Consider the following 22,460-nt stretch of genomic DNA (forward strand, 5'->3'; position numbering starts at 1 on the left):
GTTTCTTTTTACTGGGCTTGAAAATGAGATTTGAAATGAGTTTTGTTTCAAGAAGCAGATCTGAATGAAGAAGCTAAAAGGAAAAATAAAACCTTAAAACAGGAAGCTGTTGACCAAACTGATACCATTAGCTGGCTGTCATTTTGTAATCCGTGACAGGCTTAAAAGTGATTTCATTGATGATTTATTGCAATCTTAACTTCAACATACATTTTGCCAGAAAGGTTTCCTGCATTTTTTCCCCTTAGGAAGACAGTTAACCTCTATCTGGTTGCTTAAAGCTCTGAACTATATACATATAAAAGCTTCTTTCAGCCTTATTACAGGTATTTTTCATTTTGTGCCAGAAACTTGGCACTATGTAATCAGGTTTCCATTAAATACCAAAAACGAGAAAAAATGAACAACTTAAAAAATACTTATGATTTTATTTAAGCATGTTTGTGCATATTTATAAACATTTCTCACATGTACATATGTCAGAGTCCAGTATTCTCTAACCACGTTCTTTCGGATGTTCCACAGAGGGAGCTTTTCATGTTTAATACCAGATTTACTTATTTGATATATTAGGCATTACATGCGATTTGGCTTTAGAAGAGCGATAGAGCAGTATGCTGAAATCACGAGACAAGCACACTATAGCAAGGGCAATATACAGCGGCATCACAATACGAAGGTGATTCCCATTACCACTCCCTATACGTTCCACCACCATCGCCAGGAAGGAATACCTGGGTCGAGGCCAGCTCAAGCCAGCTGCTCACTTCAAATTTCATTTTGTTGGTTGCTCGGTGGTTGTACTCTGTGCAGGGTGAGCCACGTATCTACTTCCCCCGTGCTGGTCTGGCTGCCTCGGGAAGACACGACGCTCCCGTAGTTCTCTCATTGACGGTACTGCCCTCAAAGCAGCGGATACAAGGAAGACGGTGCTTTCCGGAACAGTGTGGGGTTTGTCCGTAGCCTGCTCTCCACGGACAGTGAATGCTATTAAAAACTTCCACTCCTTTCAAGCTGGCAGATCACAAGTGGGAAACGAGCAGCACCTGCAGTGGCAACCCTGAAATATTTGAAGTCACGCTACCCCCATCTGAGATTTTGCTTGAGGCCAGCAGGTCTCCCTTTTGGACTCCTATCAGATGCTTTCCTGTTGCAAACCGCTGCCCTTCAGGCGCATTTCTCAAAGCAAGGCAGGTTTTGGGACCTTTGCAATCCACAGCAGTAGTGCTTCTGCTTGTACCAGAGCTTCTTTCAAATGGAACAGGTATCTTTACAGTGCAAAACTGAAGCTTGCTTTCTTTTTTGGTTTGGATGCTAGATGCCTCTTGGACTTAGAAAAACACTTTCCCTGTTGAGTAACAGCCTTGTACGTAGATGTCCCTAGGCCTACTCATTAAATTGGAGACAATTGTAGTTCAGTGATCACAGATCGCTGCTGTGCTGTTGACTCTTTTCATTCATTTTGTCTCTTTGTTCAGAAGAAACCATCAGGGGCTTACGAGTTGTTCTTACGGTGTATATTCTGAAGGCGATGACTACTTGGGGGGTTTTGAGAGCACTCACATGTACAAAACTTCTGCTAAAACCTCATTTGGCATATGGTGGTGAGCGCGTCTGCTCCTAGTTCACGTCCTCTAAACCACCTCATTGAAGCTGCAGAGCAGCACCAAGGGCCTCCTTGTGACAATTCAAGTTTGTGATGGTCTCAGGGAAGGTCAGGGTCAAACTAAAGCTCACGCCTTTTTTTTTTTACTGCCTGAGCAAGACTCGTGGCTTCCTCTGACACTGCAGCCTGGCGCCAGAGTGTCAGCTGCAACTCTTTTTTGAAAGGAATGCCACCTCTGTCTGCTCGTTTGCCATCTGTCAGAGGGTTCCTGCTTCCATTTTCAGACGCCTTGATTAAAAGGGAAGGGATTTGCCTTATTTTGGCAAGGGGTCTCAAATACGACAAGACCAGCTCCTGCAGTAACAGATGATCGTAAGTGCTTTGCAGGTACATTCACAGTGCAGGTACTGTCACGCAACAATCATTTGTAAAACAAAAGGAGGTGGGTAACCTACATTGCTTTCAAGAAACAATTTCAATTAAGTTAAGCTCTATCTCCTTTCACAATTACTTAACCCCCATTCATCTTCTTCAGTAGAAGTTTTATTCTATTAGCATATTGCTTAATAGTTAAACACAAAGCACAAGCAGAGATTTTATTTTAGGAACTTCAGTTGGGTTTAGTCATAGCTAAAACATTCTTTTTATTCTTTGATCAACAGAAGGAAAACAGACCATTTACTGTCCTATTAGTACGATATTAAATCCCCTCTTCTTCTTTCCTCCATCAAGGTTCCACCCTTACAACAGAATGGAGGATGACTGTTTTTTAGATATGCACCAGTCTATAAAAAAATACTTGCTCAACATCTCTCAAAAACTTTATAGAGGTCAGGCAGGTTAGCAAGCTGCAAAATGTTGCCATCTTCTGCAAAGTGTTTAGGAGGTAAAAGATGAGTCCTAAACGCTTTGTAAAGTACATGTTCCACAGTCCATTTCCATGTTGTTGAACCAGAGTCGGAATCTTCATTCTGAAATACAGGGGAAAAAAAGGACAAAATTAAACTGAAATTCTCTTTTACTAGAGGAGAGCACTCATTTAAGAAACTTTATTATGTAGGACTACAGCGATTGTAAAATTCTGCTAGTATTAGAGAAGAAGTTCATTCTATACAGTCAAGTTAATTTTAAGCTCTGGAAAGTCACTTGCAGAAGGGGCTAGCTTAACTGAATGATTAAGCAGATACTTAGACACAAGCAGACTATATTTTTAATTTATATGCATCCTTATTCTTCTACAGAAATTTATCATAGTTGAGCAGGTTAAAAAAAAAATACATCCCAAACTCAGAGGCCAAAGACTGTTGTAATATTAAGTACACTGCAATACCCAAAGTTAAAAGGTTCTCTTAATACATTTAACACTTCAGAAAATTTAAGCCCCATTCATTCAGAATCTTGCCGCACTGCTACTTGATTCACTTCACTGAAGTAGAGTTGGGAGTAGAAGTCTGTAGCTGAAAAAGAAGTTTCCTATGTGGGGGTAGTTGTTTGTTCACATGAGCAGTTACATGTTCTTGTACCTGAGAGTTTGTCACGTTGGCTTCATCTATTATATATTGCTTTCTAATGGAATAGAACATAGCTAATTCTTTGCTTAGGCTTTCAAAACACTCCTTTTCTTCATCCCAGTTTACCTGGTACAAGAAAGAGTCGTCATTTAATAGAATCTGGGTAGATAGAGAATCAGAGACTTTAGATAGAGATTCTTAATACGGAAAAGTCATAATAATGTCTTGGCCATTTTTGTGCTGATACGGTAAAGGTATAGAACAACAAAAAAAAAAAAAAAGAAAAAGGTAGAAATGCAGGCTTTCAAATCAAAATATATTCCCATTCAATCAGTAGTTACGAATGCAGAGGCAAAGCACAACTGCTCAGTAACCACAGCAAAAGTGGCTGGAACATGTAACAGTACATTTAACCAACTCCAGCCTTTCCTTTACAGCTTCTGATGAATTAATTTGTTTCACTTTGTTCTTTCCTAAATAGAAAAAGTCATTTGTGACTAAATAAACTCATTAAGAGAATATACCTCTGTGGCCAAGCGAAGGATAAACATAGGCAGTCCTTCCAGCGGCGGAACATAGTTGTCTATCAGAAGCGGTAACCCAATAAGGTTTCCTTCCTGCAAGGCAACGCTGCTGCTTCAGTAAAAAAAAAAAAACCAACGTTCTTTCTTGCAGTAAATGCACCAAAACTGTTACTATTGTAAGACTGATTCTTACCAAGCTTAGCAAGCCCTAGGGGTGTCTGAAGTTACAAGTTTTTAAAGCCTGATGCCAGGCAGACATTGCAGGAAGGGGGTTAGTGCTGGCGTTTAACTTCACGAGGCCTGGATTTAAGCCACTCAGCTCAGGAAGACCTGAATTCAGCCTCCTCCTCTACCTCTAGCCACTGACTACACAGATCCCGCTTCCCAGGAGAATATCGGAGCAAAGTGTCTGGGTTATATGACCCTTGATGAAGCCGTTCAGTTTTGTATAAAGAAGGGATGCGTTAGGCCACACACACAGAAAAAAGACACATTGAGAGCAATGGTGATGCGGTAGCCCTGCCTAGCGAGAGCGCTGGTTAAGCTGCACACCTTGTTGGATAAGAGATCTGCATTCTAGTTATGGAAGCAATGACTAAATTATTTTATTTGGTAACTAATTAAATATAAACTTCTTTGTGTAGCGCCCTTCTAAAAGCAGCATAAGTGCTGAGCATTTTTAATGAAAGGGGTCAGCCACCTAAATCTTACTGGAGCTAGTTCTTAGTGATAGTTAAGAACGGCAAGCAAACTACTGTTGTCATCTGTTACCAAAACGCAGAATCACAGAATCATTTAGGTTGGAAAAGGCCTTTAAGATCATCAAGTCCAACCGTAAACCTAACACTGCCAAGTCCACCATTCATGTACTGTCAGAAGTACTAGCAGCAGTCACCTCATCAATTTCAAGAGAAAAATAATCTTTCAACATCTCAGTCTTCTTTTGCAGAAACTCCACAATGTACTCAGCAAGGCCCTCCTTTGGGCCGTCTTCTTCTGTCCAGCCACTTTCAGGATCCTCCAAAGCAAGCATCGAAAGCTCATATAAAGGAGCTGGCTCCTAAAAACGCAGAAGACAAAGCTGTTGTGAATGATCAACATGTTCTATTGGAAATCTTCTTCCTTCTCCTATAAACTAACTGCAATATGTTGCTTCCAGCCTGCAGAGCAAACAGTTCTGCTTATCGTAACCAGTCTATAAAGTATGAATTTCTTTCCGATATAATTCTGTGCAGTCCACAATCCAAAGTGCTGTGATATTTATAGGATAAATGCAATCAACACTGTATTTCTGATAGATTGTGTATTCAAATTAATTATTTGTCCCAGTGTAATGAGCAACAGCAAAACTTGGTGAGTATCTAGAAGTGGCACTAATAAGCAGCAGCCAGGATGACAACTTACAGTAGTAGCTACAAAATTACTAACAGAGTTTTCTACGTTCTATTCTTACTGTAAAAGAAACAAAATATCGCTTTTGTAGTGGACAAAACCCAACCTGTAAAACTATACATTTGTCTAAAAGGACAGGCTTATAGTAAATAAATTTTTTAAAAAAATCTTTTTTTTGAGGATATAATGTAAAATTATACTTACAGACAACCTTAAGACTCCAAAGTTTGCAAAGTCATAAATAAGTATCTGGTAGAAGAGTTCTTGGCTAAATTGAAGTACAAAAATTAGTTATATGGACAGGATCACGTACCTCCAAGTTACCATAATTAAGAGGGGAAAGTCAGGGTCATCTTGGAAACATCAGACATACATATCCATTCATATTAACAAAGATCTTACTTTAACTAAACAGTTTAACATTCACACGCGCTATCTAGAAGTTTACAATTAAATCTGTCTCTTGGTTTCTGACATCATCAGCCCCATTGGTGCAGAAATGTTACATACTCAAGCATGCAGCCGCTATTAATCTATTCCCAGATACCTTATATTTCAACCTCTTTACTCCTTTGCTGCACTACAAGAAACGCACAGGAAATTGATAGACATGTCTGTCTTCAGTCTGTTCTCTTACTTGTTACAAAATTTATGTAAGGCCCCGTAAGGCTGCATATGCAAAAATACAAACTTTGCGTTATGATCGTGTCCTGCAGCTTCTCTGAACCCAACCGGATACAACGTTTTACATCACTTTTCTGAAGCCTCTGCTTGCTCGTCTTTATACGGCATGCTGTAGACTGGTTGCTGCTGTAGACAATCACGAAGCAAAGAAATGTCTTTTCCCTTCCCCCAGTCTGTGAGCACACAATGCAGTAGCCGGCATTTTAATTGCACGGATTCCCTGCAACTTTTCCCAAGCATGCCAGACTTGTTTCCGCTGTTCTGAACCGATGGCTTAACCTTTAGCCTCATGACTTTTTGGATAGGTAACGAGAAAATGATGCTGTTTTTCCTGTCATTTCCTTCCTCTTTATAATTAGCTTGGTAACTGGTATTTATTTCAAGTGCCAACAAGGGTAACAGCTTCTTTACCTGAGTTTTGTTGTATTGAGAAGATACAGTTTTGTCTGATATTGGGCCAGAGCCCACTGAGGACTGACACAGCCAACAAATGAGTGATCATGTAGCATCTCCTGAAGATCTGAAACAATTGAGGGGTGGGGAAGACAAAAAAAGGATATCATTTCATATATGCAATCCTGCCCTAATTTATTTAGTTGAGTGGTTTGTGTCTTTTTAGCATTAAAGTCTCAGATTACTGTTCAGTCAATACTATACCCCTGCTTCTTATAGGCCTGTACTACCAGTTATCCACGTTCTGAAATATCAGTCATTTGTGTGCATACACATATGCTCATATATATTAAAGAACAAGTGAGAATAGCTATATAACAGTTAAACTACAAATGCAAATTAAAAAAAAACAAATCTCTGTGATTGGCTTGAATAGCCTTTCAAAATTCGTTTCCAGCCACAGGAGATTAGTAAGGGAGCAGACACACTTCAAAGAAAACTGCAGATGTAAAACAACTTTGCAACAAAATCTAGTATTGTCAGATTAAATTCTGAAAGTGTGATAGAATAGGTCCATAATTTATTTATTTTTCTCTCCCAAAATAAGTAAGTTTCCAGCCTTCTCATTTATATATATTGGGGGGGGGGGGGGAGGTATGAAAAGTCAGATTCCATAATAAGAGTTCATTTTAGGCATTCCACAAAAATATGTTAGTTGCAGTCCTTGGGAGCAGCTTCCTTACAGGAGCTTGGCACTGCAGTCACAGCACGCACAAAACACGACGCTACCCAAATTCCACTGTTCCCTTTTCCAAAGGAATACAATATTGCGAGAAAAGTATTTCTTTCTTGCAAAACAGTCTCTTGTAGGTATTTCTTACACATGTGAAGACAAGACACATGGTACAACTTGCGCAGCTGCTTGAGCTTGTATTTTGAGACGTTTTTGGACATTTTATGGCTCAAGGACAACTCTTGATTTCAGTATTTAAACAATGACAATCAGATATGCAATTACCGGCTCAGAATTACCTGCCTAATGCAAAACTTTTTCTGGAGCACAAGTGAAGTGTAAGAACCTGCTTTCTAAAGATAAAGATTTTTAGTAGTTTATAAATGTCTGCTGGTCTAGCCATTTTAGCTGTGGAGCATCCCCAATTCTTACTACCAGAAAAATCAAAATAAATTCAACAACCCCCCCCCAGAACACGAGATTCCCAACATTTAGACTAACTGAATAATACAGGTTATGTGACTCAGTATGACTCTGAAGGCTACTGAAAAAGCTAAGAGGGAAACAACCCTAGGAAGAATTGCAAATCTTTTACCTTTTTCTAAAAGAACTCTTACCAGAAGAGAGAATAACAGATGAAATGATGAGACTGGTGAAATAAGTGGGACAGATACAAATGAAAATGAAAAGCAAAAGCAGTAAATAAAACCCATGATTATCAAGCCTGTCCCAGTCTACTTCACAATTATGCAACTATGCAAAATTTTTGCCGTGACCATATCGTAGCTGCACTTCTGTTTGAAAAATTACAAAATAACTTAGCTTTTCAAGCTGTGACTTTATAGTGTTATTAGCTATGATGCAAGTTAAGGTTTTCAAAATATTCAGAATGCATAAAATGTCTATCAGCTAACAAGGTACATGAAAGTTTTTAGAACAGTCCTCCAGTGTGGCTCAGTACGGCAGCTGCCTGTTCAAAGTTTGGCCCTTGACGTTTAACAAATATTTTTGTTAAAAGCTCACTTAGCAGCACAGTGAGCTGACTGGGCCACCTATTAAATACCTTTTTCCTCAGCAGTTCAAACACTCATATTTAGTTAGTGGAATAACAATAATCTCGAGAAGCAAAAGGCTTGCTTACTTGCGTGTGCCTGGTTACTGATTTCCTCCTGGAGAGTCAATACACTGGTCAAGTTGATAATTCTTCTCCTAGGGGTGCAGGCAGCGGTCATGTCCCTTCTGGTGTCGTCTTTCTCCATTTCCATGTCCGCGTCTTCCCGTGGTCTCTTTCTGCAATACCGAAACAAAAGCAATCATCTTCAATTCTCCTGTCACTCGGGCAGAACACACCAACAGATGGGATGCCCAGCTCACACGCTGTATGTTAGCACAGGAAATGCAGAAAGTTTACCAAAGCTTCTTGCAAAGAAAGACTGTTTTATTTTACTTCTGAGGCATAATTGTTAGGAAAAGGGAGTTCATAAGAGAATCTACGACTCTCTAATACCAATCACATCAGACATCTGTTAAGCACCAAGCAAATTGGGCTCTAAAGGACACATCAAAAAATGTTGATATTGCTAATGATTTTTTTCATGATCATTTTTCTGTAATACTGGGGTGGGGGAAATCCAGATTTCCTGAGAAGACTTTGACCTCTCATAACAGCTCCTGTAGGAGCTATAAAAAGATTACAGCACTTTTATCTTTACTAGGGTAATGTCTGCAAAATTCAGTGATGTAGTTTCTATCCCCCCACGAAAGGAGGGCCTCCAAAGAGACACCGTCCAGTATGATCTCCCTACAGTTGATGTCGTTATTTATACTGCTTCCTGCCTTTCAGTGTGCACGGAGATCCCATTCCAGTTACAAAATTTATCACAAGTGATGTAATTTTCAGTTCACAGATGAAGTTTAATTTCTCAATAAAAAGCCATGGAAAGTTATTCTAGGAAAATTTTTCCTTTGGAAAAAGCAGAAGTTCAAAGAGATCAGAAAAATCTTCAGTTTCAGGGCCAAGCCATGACATAAATAGGTAGCCTTGCATGACCTCAGGAGAGATGAGACTTACCGAGGAGGCACGGTCTCAGGCGACAAGTGTCCACTCTCACTCGCCCCCCCAGGCATCCCCGTCTCCTCCTGAACATCAGCCATTTCAACTACATCACCGACATCTTCCATTTCAGCATCCTGTGGCCTGACCGCACCCTCCGGAGGTCCTGCCTTAACCTCTGTCGTCACTTCGGTGGGGCCTGTACTTAGGGGGTTGTTCACCGGCTGAAGAAAAGCATCCAGTTTCTGCTCTCGGGAATCAGTGCGGACCATCTGATGCGCGTAAACTTTATCACTGGTTCCTTTGGTAGCCGCAGAAGAGTTCGCTGGTGCTTTTACAACCTCACTGGAAGAACAGTCGGCGCCTGGAAGCAACGTCTTCATTCAGATACGGGGAAGTGAAGAGAAGAGATTCAACATCAACAAGAAAAAAACCACAAGGATCGGCCACATTTCTCACAGCATCTTACTGCTCAGAGGCAAGTAAGTTTCATGCCCCACAAACGCAATGTCAACTGCTTCAACAGGCTGCCAACTTTGCACTTGCTAGACAAATAGCGTAAATGTCATCATCTTGGCAGTTAATGAAATCATTAGTTAGCATTCCCTTATCTCAAAGGGAAAAATCTTTAATGTAAAAAAGCACTAGGAAAGTTGTTTTTTTAAAAATATTATAGTTATAATTTTAAACTACGCTGTATATAAAGAGATATTAGAAAATCTTCTTTCTGATTTTTTTTCCAGTTAGATTAAATCTAAGGTGTTATCAAATACATAGAACAAACAAGTTCCTCAAGTCACATGTCTTCCACGTAAACTAGGGCAGAATAAAAACGATTTACCACATGTGAAGACTAATATACTCATAAAATCAAAAACACTGAACAGATACTTGACAGAGAAGTATTTAAAATGTTTTCATGCACTTTTTCTCCAGTAAGTTCGCTGCCACATTGTTAGCATGGGTATATTAAAGCAATTTCATCCCTGAAACATAGAGCAAAGATCTCAAGCTACCGGTGTAACACTGATGACTATCAATCACTGCATACCTTGTACTGCTGAACAGAGTAAATGTATCCACAGTAGTTAAAATAGGGCAGAGCCCTGGTCACTTCAAACACACATTCTCACCTGAGTGAAGTACATCCTTGAAGAATTAGAGCCCAGTAATTTGCTCTCTACATGTTGTTGCACACGCTCTAGAATACTATCTTCATGAAGGAAATGGACCTCATGTTTTGTAGGGTGCACATTCACATCTACATTCTGGGGGGCTATTTCCAGGCTGGAAAACATTTTAAAAGAAGTTAACCTAAAATTTCCCATGGGTGGCAGAGAGGGCACAAATTGGTTCAGTACAAAATTTGTCAGACTTGGGGCCATCGCTCCATGCAGAGAAGCCAAAATAGTCCCGAAATCTAAAGTTACACTACAGTCAGATTTGTTTGGTATATTAAAAAGTAATTACTCTGAAGAACTCTATTCGAAACTCACCAAAATCAACTTACATAGGTAAGCTTAAACCAATCTCTCCATTGTACTACTACAAAATAGTTTTTAGAAATATGTTTTACTTGCAGTGTCTCATGAGTTAATGCTTCTGATGCCCTGTCGTTTAGCAATAATCCCAAGCAGGAATTCAATTAAATGCTGCAATGCAAGAACTTTATTGTTAGAAAGCCCTGGATATCCATAAGTTTCACTGGTAAATGGCAAGATTTAATTGGTTAGCAGTTACAAAGCCAGGTCTTCCATTCTTAATCATATTCTGCAGTTCTTAAAGGACAGTTTCAGTTCAATTTTAGCTATTGCTTGACTTTTATAAAAATATATTTATTTCCTGTAAGCAGTATGCAATTCACTTCTTTTTGTTGCACTAGCATACCAAGAACAACTGATAAAAATAACAATACAAATATAAATCCCAGCAAGGAAAAACGTTAACGAGTTTGGAATAAGTTATCTGACTGGTCTTAAATGCTCTGCTGTATTCCTAGCGTAACTCATTTTCCTAAGTGAAGAACATCCATAATGTCAAAGGACTTAAGCTGAAATTACAGACACTCACTGCTTCTGAAAATTAAGATTTCTTTAATGTGATGATTGATTTTTATAACATTAAAGATACACAGTGAATTCTCTCCTGTCTGGCAATTAGTTACCTCAGTGCAATGCTTAACACTACTGTCAGGAACACAACTGTCCTTCTAAACCTACTGACCCTAGCTATATCCTACAAGATCTTATTAAAAGGCTGCTTCTTCCTATTACTTTACCTTAAGTATAGGAATGGATGTGTACTTTTTGGCAAATATGCAGCATACACAGTTTCTATGGCTTTCCGCAAAGCGGCTGACTCTACCAATCGATCTGAAACACAGAACAAAATGCTATTTTCAAAGTGCACCACTGAAATACACTGCACAGTGTCCAACTACTCCTTCAGACCAATGTTTTCACGCTTCGTGTCTTCAGAGGGCACCCGTTATACCCGTTTTTCCCCGAGACCTATTTATTCTTCATATAAAACCAGGAATAGGCAGTATCTTCTTAGTACGTTTTATATTTAGAAGTATTTTTTCCACAAATACTGAAATAACCAGACTACCTTTTTATTATTTCATACAGTCAAGGTTTGTTGCATCCTATGCCAATGTTGCTACAGAATGGAGAGACCACTCTGTGTGAGTCGGCAGGACACAATCGTAACCTTGATACTCCGCAAGCTTAAGTTTTTTAGGCCCAGTCTTAGCTGCTTTCCACTGTTTAGAGTGCAAAGCATGATGCACATTACAAATAGAAAAACACCTTAAGATCTACAATTAACTGCAATACTTATTCTCCAATGTTTTTAAGAATGCTTATACATTTTTCAGTTCTTCAGAAAGTTTTGTTCTTCTGATTATTATGTAAGCAACATATGACTGTACAACATGCTGTTTGTTTTTTTTTTTTTTAAACTTACGGTTTATGAAGAGTAAAAATATACATTTCTTCACAGAGTAGTTTGCATTCGTGATGTAGCCTTTCATTTTAAAGGCCAGACTTGCATCTTCACAACCCACTTCTATCAGTTCCCTATTGACAGTTTGACAGAAACACACACAAAAAATGAATTTTTCTGTTGATGCAAATTTCAAACAGTGCTCACAAGTAGCAATATATTGTTCTATATTCTATTTATATCACAGTTAATGAAAACGTTAGAATTATTTGAGAGTTCAAACATTCATTGCCGAGTCACAAAAATTATTTAACCCGAACCGCATTGTTTCTTCTTTCTAAGTAAATGTAAAATAGTAATACAGTATGATTGCAGTCTGTAAAAACTATCCACAGTATCTTTTTAATAGCCTGACATATCACAGTATCCGTAATATTATAGCCATCTATTGATAATTCTAATATGCATTTCACCATTTAAGTCATTGACAGAGACAGACAAGGACAATTCAAAATTGTCAGCAGCCAGGGAAGAACATTCTTGTTCTTGAACTACTCTGTCCACTTTTGCCAGTTTAATATTTATTGGTGGGCTGCTAAGAAGTCATAAAAATGTAAACTTTTTTTCTTGCTCATGCATACAGGTCCTAAACATTAACAGTTTTCGTAACAGTTTTTATAATTTTTCATGATTCATCAGTCAAGGGAATCCACTTTGGTAGCTGGTGAGCACAGCTCTCTAGCAAGGCATTATGCCAGCTTCTAAAGTTAACATAGAAAAGGCCTATGGGCTACTCACTTCCAATTCAACCTCAATATATACTGACTGCCATTTTTATTTGTGTTCATTTTTTAAGTCGAAATAACAAGCTAGACTAAACACCATCTTGAATTGGATGAAATAAAAGTTTCACTTCAAAACATCTGATCAAAACATTTAAGTTGAAATGGACAATTTATTCAGAACTGTACAAAGGAAAAACTGTATCAAATAAGCAGTAGTAGTAGACAAAAAAATGTGTAACAAAGAAATACAAACAACACCACAAACCTTATCACTAAACAGCCTCTCTATTTTGCTGTGTTTCATAAAGGTGTTTACATGTATTAAAAGTTACATTCCTTACATGTGAAGTGTGATTTTTAGTAACTGAATCAAATTGACACCCAAGTATTCATGGGACAAATCCATTCCACAAGTCCATTCAATGAATTCTTCACAGCTGAATGTCTTATAAAGAGAGAATTTTTCCTAAAGTGGCAGATACATTTTCAAAAGACAATTGGTTTTATTTGTTTTCAGCTTTTCTGCCTGGCTTACTCAGCCTCAGCTAGTGTAGCTTTTGTCAAAATATTAAACCATAAGATTTCAGAAAAATGAGTTTGAGGAGACTTCAAAATTTATCAGATAGCAGACTGTGGTAAGAAGTGGTAAGATTTTCATGGCGTAGGAAGAGGCTAGGAACATGTAGAGAACACAGGTACAGCTTGCTCTTTTTAAATGAGCACACAGAAAGTTACAAGCAGATGGTTCCCTTGTAGCGCATTAAAGGAACAGCTTTGCAACTTCCCTCTTTCCTTTGATATACTCAAAAAAAAGTCACACATTCTGCAAGACAAGGGAGAGCTCTGTTATTGCAACACTCCCTCTTCTCTGTAATTCACCTTGAAGGAAGCAGGAAAAGTTAGCAGAGCCCATGTTCTTCAAAAGAGAAAGGGGAAGGAGACTTTCTAGTAAGCTTCATGTCAAAAGGAAACTTGACATCAACCTACCTGCTAACAGCATTTCCAAAGATGGACCTAATGTTGTCCACCGTTGAGGCATTTGATAAGGTTCTAACATCTGACACAGTATCACCTTGCTAAGGAGAGCAGAAATGAGTATCAATCAATTCACAGTTCTGGCTGAAGTTTTAGAAATACACTGAACTTAACAATAACATTTCTAACAAAAAGGCATGGGACATAACATCATTATAACGTTTTGTATTATTATTTACTTGTTTGTGTTCAGAAAAGCAATAGATGGTAAATGGCACAGGATTACAAGATTTGCTAGAGCACATCAGACCCACTCAAGGCTAGTAACTCCATCTTTGAAAGTGAGGAACATAAGCAGTTCAGTAAATAATTATCAAGAATGCCACAGAATGAAGGTACTCTATCCCATCCTCTTTCATACAGTTATTAGTAACCAGACTCTCAAAAGAAGCTGGAACAGCTCATAAAGGTACAATAAAATAACATGTTGACCCCACAGAAAACTCCAAACTCCTGACAAATACATTTGTCTTGTTTACTTTCAACTAATGTGTTTTCTATCCAAACTGCATCAACAAACAGTACAAGGCAAGGCTCTATACACTATTCCCACTGCAAAAGATGCAGCGCAAGTTTTCTGGCATTTTCATATATACGCGTTATATATATATACACATACACACGTATATACAGGCATGCAGTGAAGTTAAAGACTTTATTTACATACCTTTTTAGCTGAAAAGCTGATTCCCGAGTTATGGATGGCATACCTGAAAAATAGGTAAACATAAGACGGCAGCATGTGAAAGAAAAGGTTACTTTCCCTGAATGCTGAAAAGCAGCGAGTAACAGGGGCAATCTCACTTCCTGTTACACAGTAATGGGATTTGAGCCCAACTGAGCTTTTGTAGACTAAACAGCTAAAAAAATAAATGTTTTCTATTTATAACTCATCTGTAACCATATGAAATTCAAGGATCAGTTAGCTTATTTCTCAAAAAAAACCCCGATAAACTTCTAGACAGCTCATTAGTTCAGTTTCATTGTATAGGTTTAACTAGAAGAACAGCCTAACCTCCTCAGTATAACGGAATCAAGTCTCAGCTACGAGGGAGAAGGAACTGACAAATGGCTGGCTCGCCCTTCTAACCTCCCCTACCCAGATGGTTCAGCTGCCTGTGACACCAGGGCCAAGTTCTGATACGCTACAGCTGCGTAACGCTGGCTCAAACTCCTAGGGAAGTTGCTAAGCTGGGAGAAAGAACACATAGTAGAAACTTGCAAGATGAGAAATGTAAAAACGCAGACAGAGGTTAGACCGCTGTGACCGGGACAGTTAGCAACTCAAAAATTCAAGAGGGGAGACAAAAAAAAAAAAAAAAGAAGATATAAAATCCTAATGGAAAAACGCCCCGATGAGTTGGAAGCCTGTCACTCAGCAAGACTTCAGATCAGCCTGTTCCACAGAGCAGCGGGACCTGGCCCTCCACCTCCTGGCTAAAGTCTGCCTGGCCTGAAGGCTCTTAAGTAGCTCATTCAGGAAGCAGGCTAACCTTAGCATAAAGTCTTGCTACCCTTTGCTAGCTTTTGTTATTACTGAAAGCATAAAGCAGTTATTTTGGTTACGTTGTGTAGATCCTGCTTGCAAAGTCTCTGCACATGGCGAAAGATACAACAAAGGGACCCAGGAAGGGAACATCTGGTAGCTAAACTGATTTTTTTTTTTTTTTCTTTTTAACAACGTGAAATCGCCATTCAGCTTTTTCATATTCAGCCAAATCTCAGTGCTCTTGCACAGTTTTTACTTGGATTCTATTCAGCCCAAGTTCATTGAGAGTTCACTCATTCAAGTCTATCACCATTTGTTTGCTGGAATTCCTACTAATAATAGTCATAGACTGAATACACTGTTTCTACTCTGGATTTTCTGTATCAAACTGAACTGTTATCTGACACCATATACTAACAAATAGTTTAAAAAAACCCTCAAAAACAACAACAAAAAAGGACACCACACACACACACCCCCCAGTCCCTCTGAAAAATCCCAGTACCATCAATGGCAGTCGAAAAAAATTAGAGCCTCCTATTTCAGTTTACCTGCCAACAACTTCTAGTATTTTTGCATATTCTTCATTTGGATTTTTTAAAGCTTTCCTCCTTGTATTTACATTGTAAAAAAGATCTTCAACCTACAGAGAACAAGATCACAATTAAAAATTGTTTTAAAAATCTCCTCTCACTATATAGTTCATCTAAATCCATCCTCTTAATAGCTACTACAAAATTTTCTGAAAACATTTTAGCTTATGAAGGATAAACATTCAATTTATTCCTTACCTGCTTAGGTTCACCTAACAAAATGCAACTCCAGAGAAATGTATGTTTTCAAGTATTTTGGTACATCAATATTTTTACCAATAACAACAATTCTACAACTCACTTTTCAGTGAGTTATATGCTTTCCATTGCAGATGACAATGGATTCCCTGATTACACTGTGTTTTAATGAAATGCAAATAAATGTTAAAAGTTGCTGCAATCAAGGTTGTTAATGGCCTTAAAACAGCATCTTAAATTGTTCATTTTCACTATTTATTTAAACAATACGCAAATTATTTCTCTGCCATAGTGAGAAAGGCAGAAATTTAAAGTTCAGATACATTATCCTAAACATTGATATGTGAAGCTTGCTGGGTGTATGTCCCCACTGCAAGACACACACCTGCAGACTCCCAGGCCAGTACTTCCACTTTCCACCCTACACTGTCCAGGACGCACGCTCCTTCCCATTCTGGGCTCCTTATTCCTCATAATCCCACTGCCAATCCTGATTCCAACCCACATTCAAAGCTTGGCAGATAAGAAAGCTACAACTGACAGACAAACAGTGGTTCTTCAGTTTCCCACGCCAGCCCTCATCTTCCCACTCTGGCTCACACAATGTGGACCACTCCTCCATATTCTGAGCTTCTTGCAGCCCTAACTGTCCATTGAGGCTTTCAGCAGTCCAGAAGGATTATGAAATATTTTTGACAGTATATGACTATGCTATCCTCAGAAGGGGAAAGAAAAAAAAAAAAAAAAATCTTCTGAAGTTTACCTTGCTGTCTTTGGGGAAGAAAACAAAACAAAAAAAACCAACAAAACCACACAACAACATCATTTGGAAAATATTCTGTAAGGTGATACTGTCATGTACCTTACAATGTAACACGTACCAATAAGCGGTGCAAGCATAACAACCAGGGAACAGAAGAGGGACAAGAGAGAACATGCACAAAACTTACAGTGATCTGAGTTCCTTGGTTTCCAGCACACGGTTTTGGAGGGGCTTTAATTTTTCCATCACTGTAAGAAGCTCTAGGCAGAAAATAAAAATAGACAAGAGTTTACCCTACATTGGCTGCTGAAGTAGAATTCCTTTTAAGATTATCTTTTTTCCCCTATTTTTAAAAGATATGGTTTAGCTAAAAGCTTACCTTTACAATTTGGAATAATTTAAAAAAAAAAATAAATTACTCAGACTATGTTTTCTCACATTCTGGGTCTTTTTTGTAACTACCCTAGAAACACATACCCCACCGTCCTCCTTAATAAGAGCACTGAAAAGAGAATTAAATACATCTGTTCATTATTACATGCAGCAGAAGTCACTTGGATAATAGGTAGCATACCTGTACGCACACTTTGCGTCAGCTGTTTTAGTTGTTACCGTAACGTGGGCAACATGACTGATGCTAGCCAACGCCTAGAGAAAGAGAAAGCATCTTTGTAAACCTTGCTCTGGAGACCACTGATTGCTGACGAAGTGTCCACACTTCAAACAGCATCACTGAATACTGATATACCCCTTGCAAGTAATTAATAAAAGACCCTCACAAGAAAATTGCAGGTCAGCAAAGCTTTAACAAATTTTAGTACCTATAACACTGACTTTTACCCAGGACCTTCTTTTGGCTTTTCTAACGCTTCATTATCTCTGGCAATGCAAGCAGCTAACCATGTAACATAGCTAAAAGAAATTTGCAAAGTTATTACAGTTGTACTCTTTTCTTCCTTTCGTGTTAACAAAGGACAGCTGGAAGCTTTTAGCCATTAATTCCTCATCCCTGCCCTCCTGACTGTAGGTAATATTACAAAGTTAGGTTACAATGGTTTTCCTGAAAAACTCAATGGATGTGTCTACACAGCCTGCTGAAACCAGCCTCAGGACCAGACTCCGCTGGCTGTGCAGCTGATTCTGCTGGAAGTGTGTGAGGAGAGAACTCAAGCAGTCAGTTCTCTGGAGCATGCAAGGATCTACGTATCTGAGCACAGGCAATACACTTATATGTCTTGTTGTCCACCTGGAGGGGAAAGCAGAACTCACCCTGGACTGTTCTTTCTGACAAGTTTAGATACAGCCTATGGGAATCTGGAGAACTAGTATATCCGAGGGGTCAGAGATACTAAATTTGACTAATAGCAAAAGCAAAGGAAAACAAATGTACATTTCAAACATTTAAGTACTGTATTTAGACAAATGTCTGACATCAAAGATTCACCTTCCACTCAAATCTTTCACTGTCTTTTACTTGTAGCTTCCTGAAGCAACATTTGAGAAGACAGGCCTTATTTTACTTAAAAAAAAAAAAAAAAAAAAAAAATCTTACTCCAGAAAGCAAAAAGAATATATACGTCTCCCTAGGCACCTATTTGGTCTTGAAAGACAGAAACATATTTTGAACTATATTCACACGGCAGACTCTCCCAGAAAATAGAAGCTTCTGTAAAGAGTATTGGCAATGAGATAGTATGTAAACCCCACTACAACAGGATAACAACAAACAACAAACAGTTTCAAAACCTTGATGAAGAGCTTACCTCGCCCCTAAAACCATATGTAGAAATACTAGCCAAGTCTTCAAATTTTTGCAGTTTACTCGTAGTAAATCTCTCGCATACAATATCCAGATCTTCTTTCTATGTGAAAGGGACGAGTAATAGTCACTTTCCGTTTCCAAGTTTTTTTCAGGATCGGAAAGATTTATAAATTGAAATAAGTTTTAAAAGGTAGTATTAAACATCAGCATACAGCTGTCAGCTTTGTTTACTCACTCTGATACCGCAGCCGTTATCTTGGACCTGGATGAGCTTCAGACCACCTTCTTTCACTACTACCTGGATACTGGTAGATTTAGCATCCAAACTGCGGAAACCAAGAAAGCATTCCAGGGAACAGCAGTTCGAGAGCACAGAGGGCTGTACGACTTAAATTGAATTTCAAATCATTCTCATACAAGTGACAGCTTGTTTCTACTCTAGCCGTCGCTCACACCGGAATTTATTCAGTTTCAAGTAAATCTTTACTGTCCCCTTCCTTTTTTTTCTTCTAACAGCAGCGGTATGTTGTTCTAAATCCCGCGGCCTGGCAGCGGCCCGAGGCCGAGGCCCGCAGCCCCCTCCCGCCGCCCGGCGGGGAGGCCCCGCCTTACCAGTTTTCTATCATCTCCTTGATGGCGTTCGCCGGTCTCTGGATGACCTCGCCGGCCGCGATGCGGTTCACCACGGCTTCATCCAGCCGCCGGATCACGCCGGCCATCTGGGCCCTGGCAGGAGCCCGGCCCGGGCAGCTGCCCGGCGGGAAGGGGCGCCCGAGGCGGGGAGGCCGGCGGCTCGGGCAGCCCCAGCAAACGGGTCTCTGAGGGGCGAGGGGGGCACTAAGGGGAACCCCTGGGTCAGCGGGGGGCGGGAGGGACCGGCGGGGAGGGAGAGGGCGGCGCGGGACGCCGCACCGGGGCGCTGAGGGGAGGGCACGGGGAGGGCCGCACGGCCCCGCTCCCGCCAAACCGCCGCCCGCCTCCCTCAGCGGCCGGCTCTGCGATTGGGCGGCGCGAGTGCCCATCACACGGCCTCCTTCCTTCCCGCGGCAAAAACAAACACGGGGAGGGGCCGGGAGGCGGTGGGAGCGCCGCGGCCCCGCCGCGATTGGCTGAGCGGCGCGGGGGGCGGGCCGAGGGCAGGGCGGTCAGGGAGGGGTGCGCGCGCGCGCCAGCCGCCGGGGAGGGACGCGCCACCTGGCGGCGGGAGGTCGCGCCGCGCGCGGGGTCGCGGCAGGCGTGACGCCGCGCATCTCCGACGTAGGCATGGCGCCGCGTGCTCGCGGCGCGCCCTGTGCGGGGCGGCCGTCACCGCAGCGTGGGTTGCGTGCTCGGCGTGGTCGCAGCGCAGGGTGGGCTGCAAGCCCGCGCCGACGTACAAAGCCGGTAGCGATCTGCGGCGCGGCTGAAACCTGGCCGCAAGCCCCGAGCTTTGGGGTCCCGCGGGCTTTGGCGAGGCTTGGCCCGCAGAGCTGTGGCTTTCGTGGCCAGCGCATACCGCCCCCGGTGTCGTCCTGCGTCTGGTGGTTGGAGCGTGGCCAGCGTACAGGAGGCGGGAGGGCCTTTCCCTGCATTGCCGCTGGGGAAGCGACCGCAGGCACCATGCAGTGGAACTGTTGGGTGTTGCAGCGATCCCGACCGGGGGATCGTTGCACACAGAGGAGTTAGTGGACCACGTAAGAGTTAAACTGCAGCAGACCCGGCGTGGCCTTTGGGCCTGCCTTGTGCTGCACAAATCCCTTGTCTGCAGGGCAACCTCAGCTCACCGCCAACGGAGGAGCCTGCAGGCAGCTCCCCTTCTGTACCAGCAATTACCCCACCTGCCTGGCCTTGCCCTTATCTGGAAACGCGGCAAGAAGTTCTCATGTGAACGTCCTTTCTGTTTGACAGTAGAAATGATGAATGGCGTTGTTTCCATGCAAGGAAATCCTACAATAGCTTGAATGACCAAAATGAGGTAACCCTTTCAGCAGACGGGGTCTGCTTGGCGTGCTGCACATGCGCTGGTGGCTTGCTCAATGCTGCACACCTCAAGGCTCCCAGCATCAAAAGGAACATAAGATTGTCTGTACTATTCCCTTTGTTTATAGTGTCATCACCAATAAGCGATGGCACTGGGATCGTAACAGACCAGCACCTCCTAGTGCAAAACAGCTCTTCATGGCATTTCCCCGAGCACAGAAAGCACCGCTTCTCTCAGGCAAGCTGCAAATGGAGCTTCAGAGAAGCAAAAGCTTCTCCAGGAGGGCAGTGTCACTGCAGTGCCTTGTCAGGGAGGCATAGTGGGTGGGTCACTGTGTAAAACACCACAGTATATTCATGTCATTTATAAGCTGCCTGTAGCTGCAATGCCAAGAAATGGAAATCATCCAGCTGAAGATGTTCTACTATTGGCACCTCTTCATCTAATATAACGTACCTTCAGCGACTTCTCATCCTCTTCATAAATGCCTGTCTTCATGTTTGGGATCATACATTAATTGCAAAACGTTGACAGCAATCAATAAAGCAGTTTTGACTTTGCAGAAGGGAAAAAAAAGAACATCTGAGAAGTACACCTTCACTTTAAATAAGAGGCTCATGGCCATGCCCATGGCCATGCCCTGGCCAAGGGCATGAAGAAGATACAGGCCCTGCAAGGAATGTGTAAAGCATGAAGCAAAACCATTTTTTGGTTAGTGTTAAGGATTAAGTGTGTGAAACACGAACTGGCAGTATGTCGCTATAAGGTGCTTTGCCTTGCAAGGACATTTTTGTCCTCAGCACTGTCCAGGATGGTTGCTGTCAAGTGTTACTCTCTCTGATTCCTGTCCATACGGAGAGGTGCCTGCAGTGCCCCCCAGGCACAAAAGATCTCCCCAAAAGCCGCTTTTGAGGCTCCCTACTTGTTGTCCTTGGCAAAACTACCTGGGCAGAGACCGGCAAGTCCTGCCCTGCCACCTCCCTGGCCGTGCCTTCCTGAACCTTCTGGCTGCAGTGACAACCACCTGGGCCATGGTGCGCTTCTGCTTTGACTCTCAGGAAAAAGTTTGGCGCCTTGGTACGAGCCCCCGCTGTTAGCAGGAGCGGGGCAGGTGCCAAAGGGTTAATAGGCACAGAGAGAAGGCGAGGGACTGTGCACCGACATGGACTGTGCACCAACCTGGGGAGCATCAGGAGCATGGGGAGCACTGAGCTTCAGAGCTGATGAATCTGGCTCTGCTCCAGGATCTGAACCTAGGGGAGGAATCTGGTTTCGGTGGCCTCGGGCAGCCTGCCACACGGCTTAACCAGAGCAGCTGGTAACGGGAGCGGGAAAGCAGAAGGCATCTGCTGGATCTCGGCACACAGTCTGGGACAGAACACACTTACTCAAACTCTTCCTTGTCCGTGTTTTTTGCTGACAGCTATTTGCGCTGTCAGTATCTGCTCTACACCAGCCAGGAGGAAAATTTCCACCTTTTATTATTTATGCCTGTGTTATAGTTTGTATCATACAGCTGGAGTTCATTTTACTGGATGTTGCTTGCATGAAGCTTTAAAATCTTGCGTGGTCTGTGCCAAACTCCCAATTTCCATGTTGAAGCCGATGTGAATAACTCAATTGCTCTGTTTGGCTGCATGTAGCCATCAAAAGACTTTTTCATATTTGCATCGCAGCTGCTGCAACTGGAGGTCAGCCCTGCCTGTTCCTACCCTAAAAGCTTTGCTCCGACATGCTCAAGTTTAAACTGTTGTTTTGTGTGACAATCTGTTAAAGAAGGGAAACATCAGTCACAACTTAGTCGCTAAAAATAATTCACCAGAGAAGCCTGGTAGAGACATATGTGTCATGGTAAAATGCTTCTTTGATTTTTAGATGGTTTTTTTTTTTACTAAGAAGATGAAGAATATATGAATTTTTTTTTTATTAAAGAAAATTGAAAACAAATTATCTAGATTTCATTTTCAATAATTTAGGAAGATATAACCAGTGTATTTTGACGCCAGGGCTCCAATGTGGTGTCAGGGCAACGG

At 41.4% G+C, this 22,460-nt stretch overlaps 1 protein-coding gene across 6 annotated transcripts; it reads right to left on the reverse strand.

Moving 5' to 3' along the window:
* MLH1 (mutL homolog 1) lies at positions 1 to 19,366 on the reverse strand. 6 transcript variants are annotated; one of them, XR_014228963.1, is made up of 20 exons: positions 19,080 to 19,366; positions 18,703 to 18,793; positions 18,469 to 18,567; positions 17,280 to 17,353; positions 16,893 to 16,965; positions 15,703 to 15,794; positions 14,330 to 14,372; positions 13,615 to 13,703; positions 11,864 to 11,976; positions 11,175 to 11,268; positions 10,030 to 10,183; positions 8,915 to 9,273; positions 7,985 to 8,133; positions 6,129 to 6,237; positions 5,238 to 5,301; positions 4,537 to 4,701; positions 3,642 to 3,734; positions 3,130 to 3,243; positions 735 to 2,577; positions 1 to 73 (listed from the first exon to the last, which is right to left on the reverse strand). XR_014228963.1 is itself a non-coding variant. In XM_082319509.1 (19 exons), the coding sequence occupies exons 1-19, from the start codon at positions 19,184 to 19,186 to the stop codon at positions 2,410 to 2,412; spliced, it is 2,250 nt and encodes a 749-aa protein (XP_082175635.1). In that variant the 5' UTR covers positions 19,187 to 19,366; the 3' UTR covers positions 453 to 2,409. The 6 variants fall into 6 exon arrangements, 4 of the variants coding, with proteins under 4 accessions (XP_082175635.1, XP_082175636.1, XP_082175638.1 ...); XM_082319509.1 differs by lacking the exon at positions 1 to 73 and having other exon boundaries at positions 453 to 2,577; XR_014228964.1 differs by lacking the exon at positions 1 to 73 and having other exon boundaries at positions 2,556 to 2,577; positions 3,642 to 3,753.
* Positions 19,367 to 22,460: the final 3,094 nt, after the last annotated feature.

This window comes from Platalea leucorodia (assembly GCF_965183815.1).
Source record: "Platalea leucorodia genome assembly, chromosome: 1".
Classification (NCBI taxonomy): domain Eukaryota; kingdom Metazoa; phylum Chordata; class Aves; order Pelecaniformes; family Threskiornithidae; genus Platalea; species Platalea leucorodia.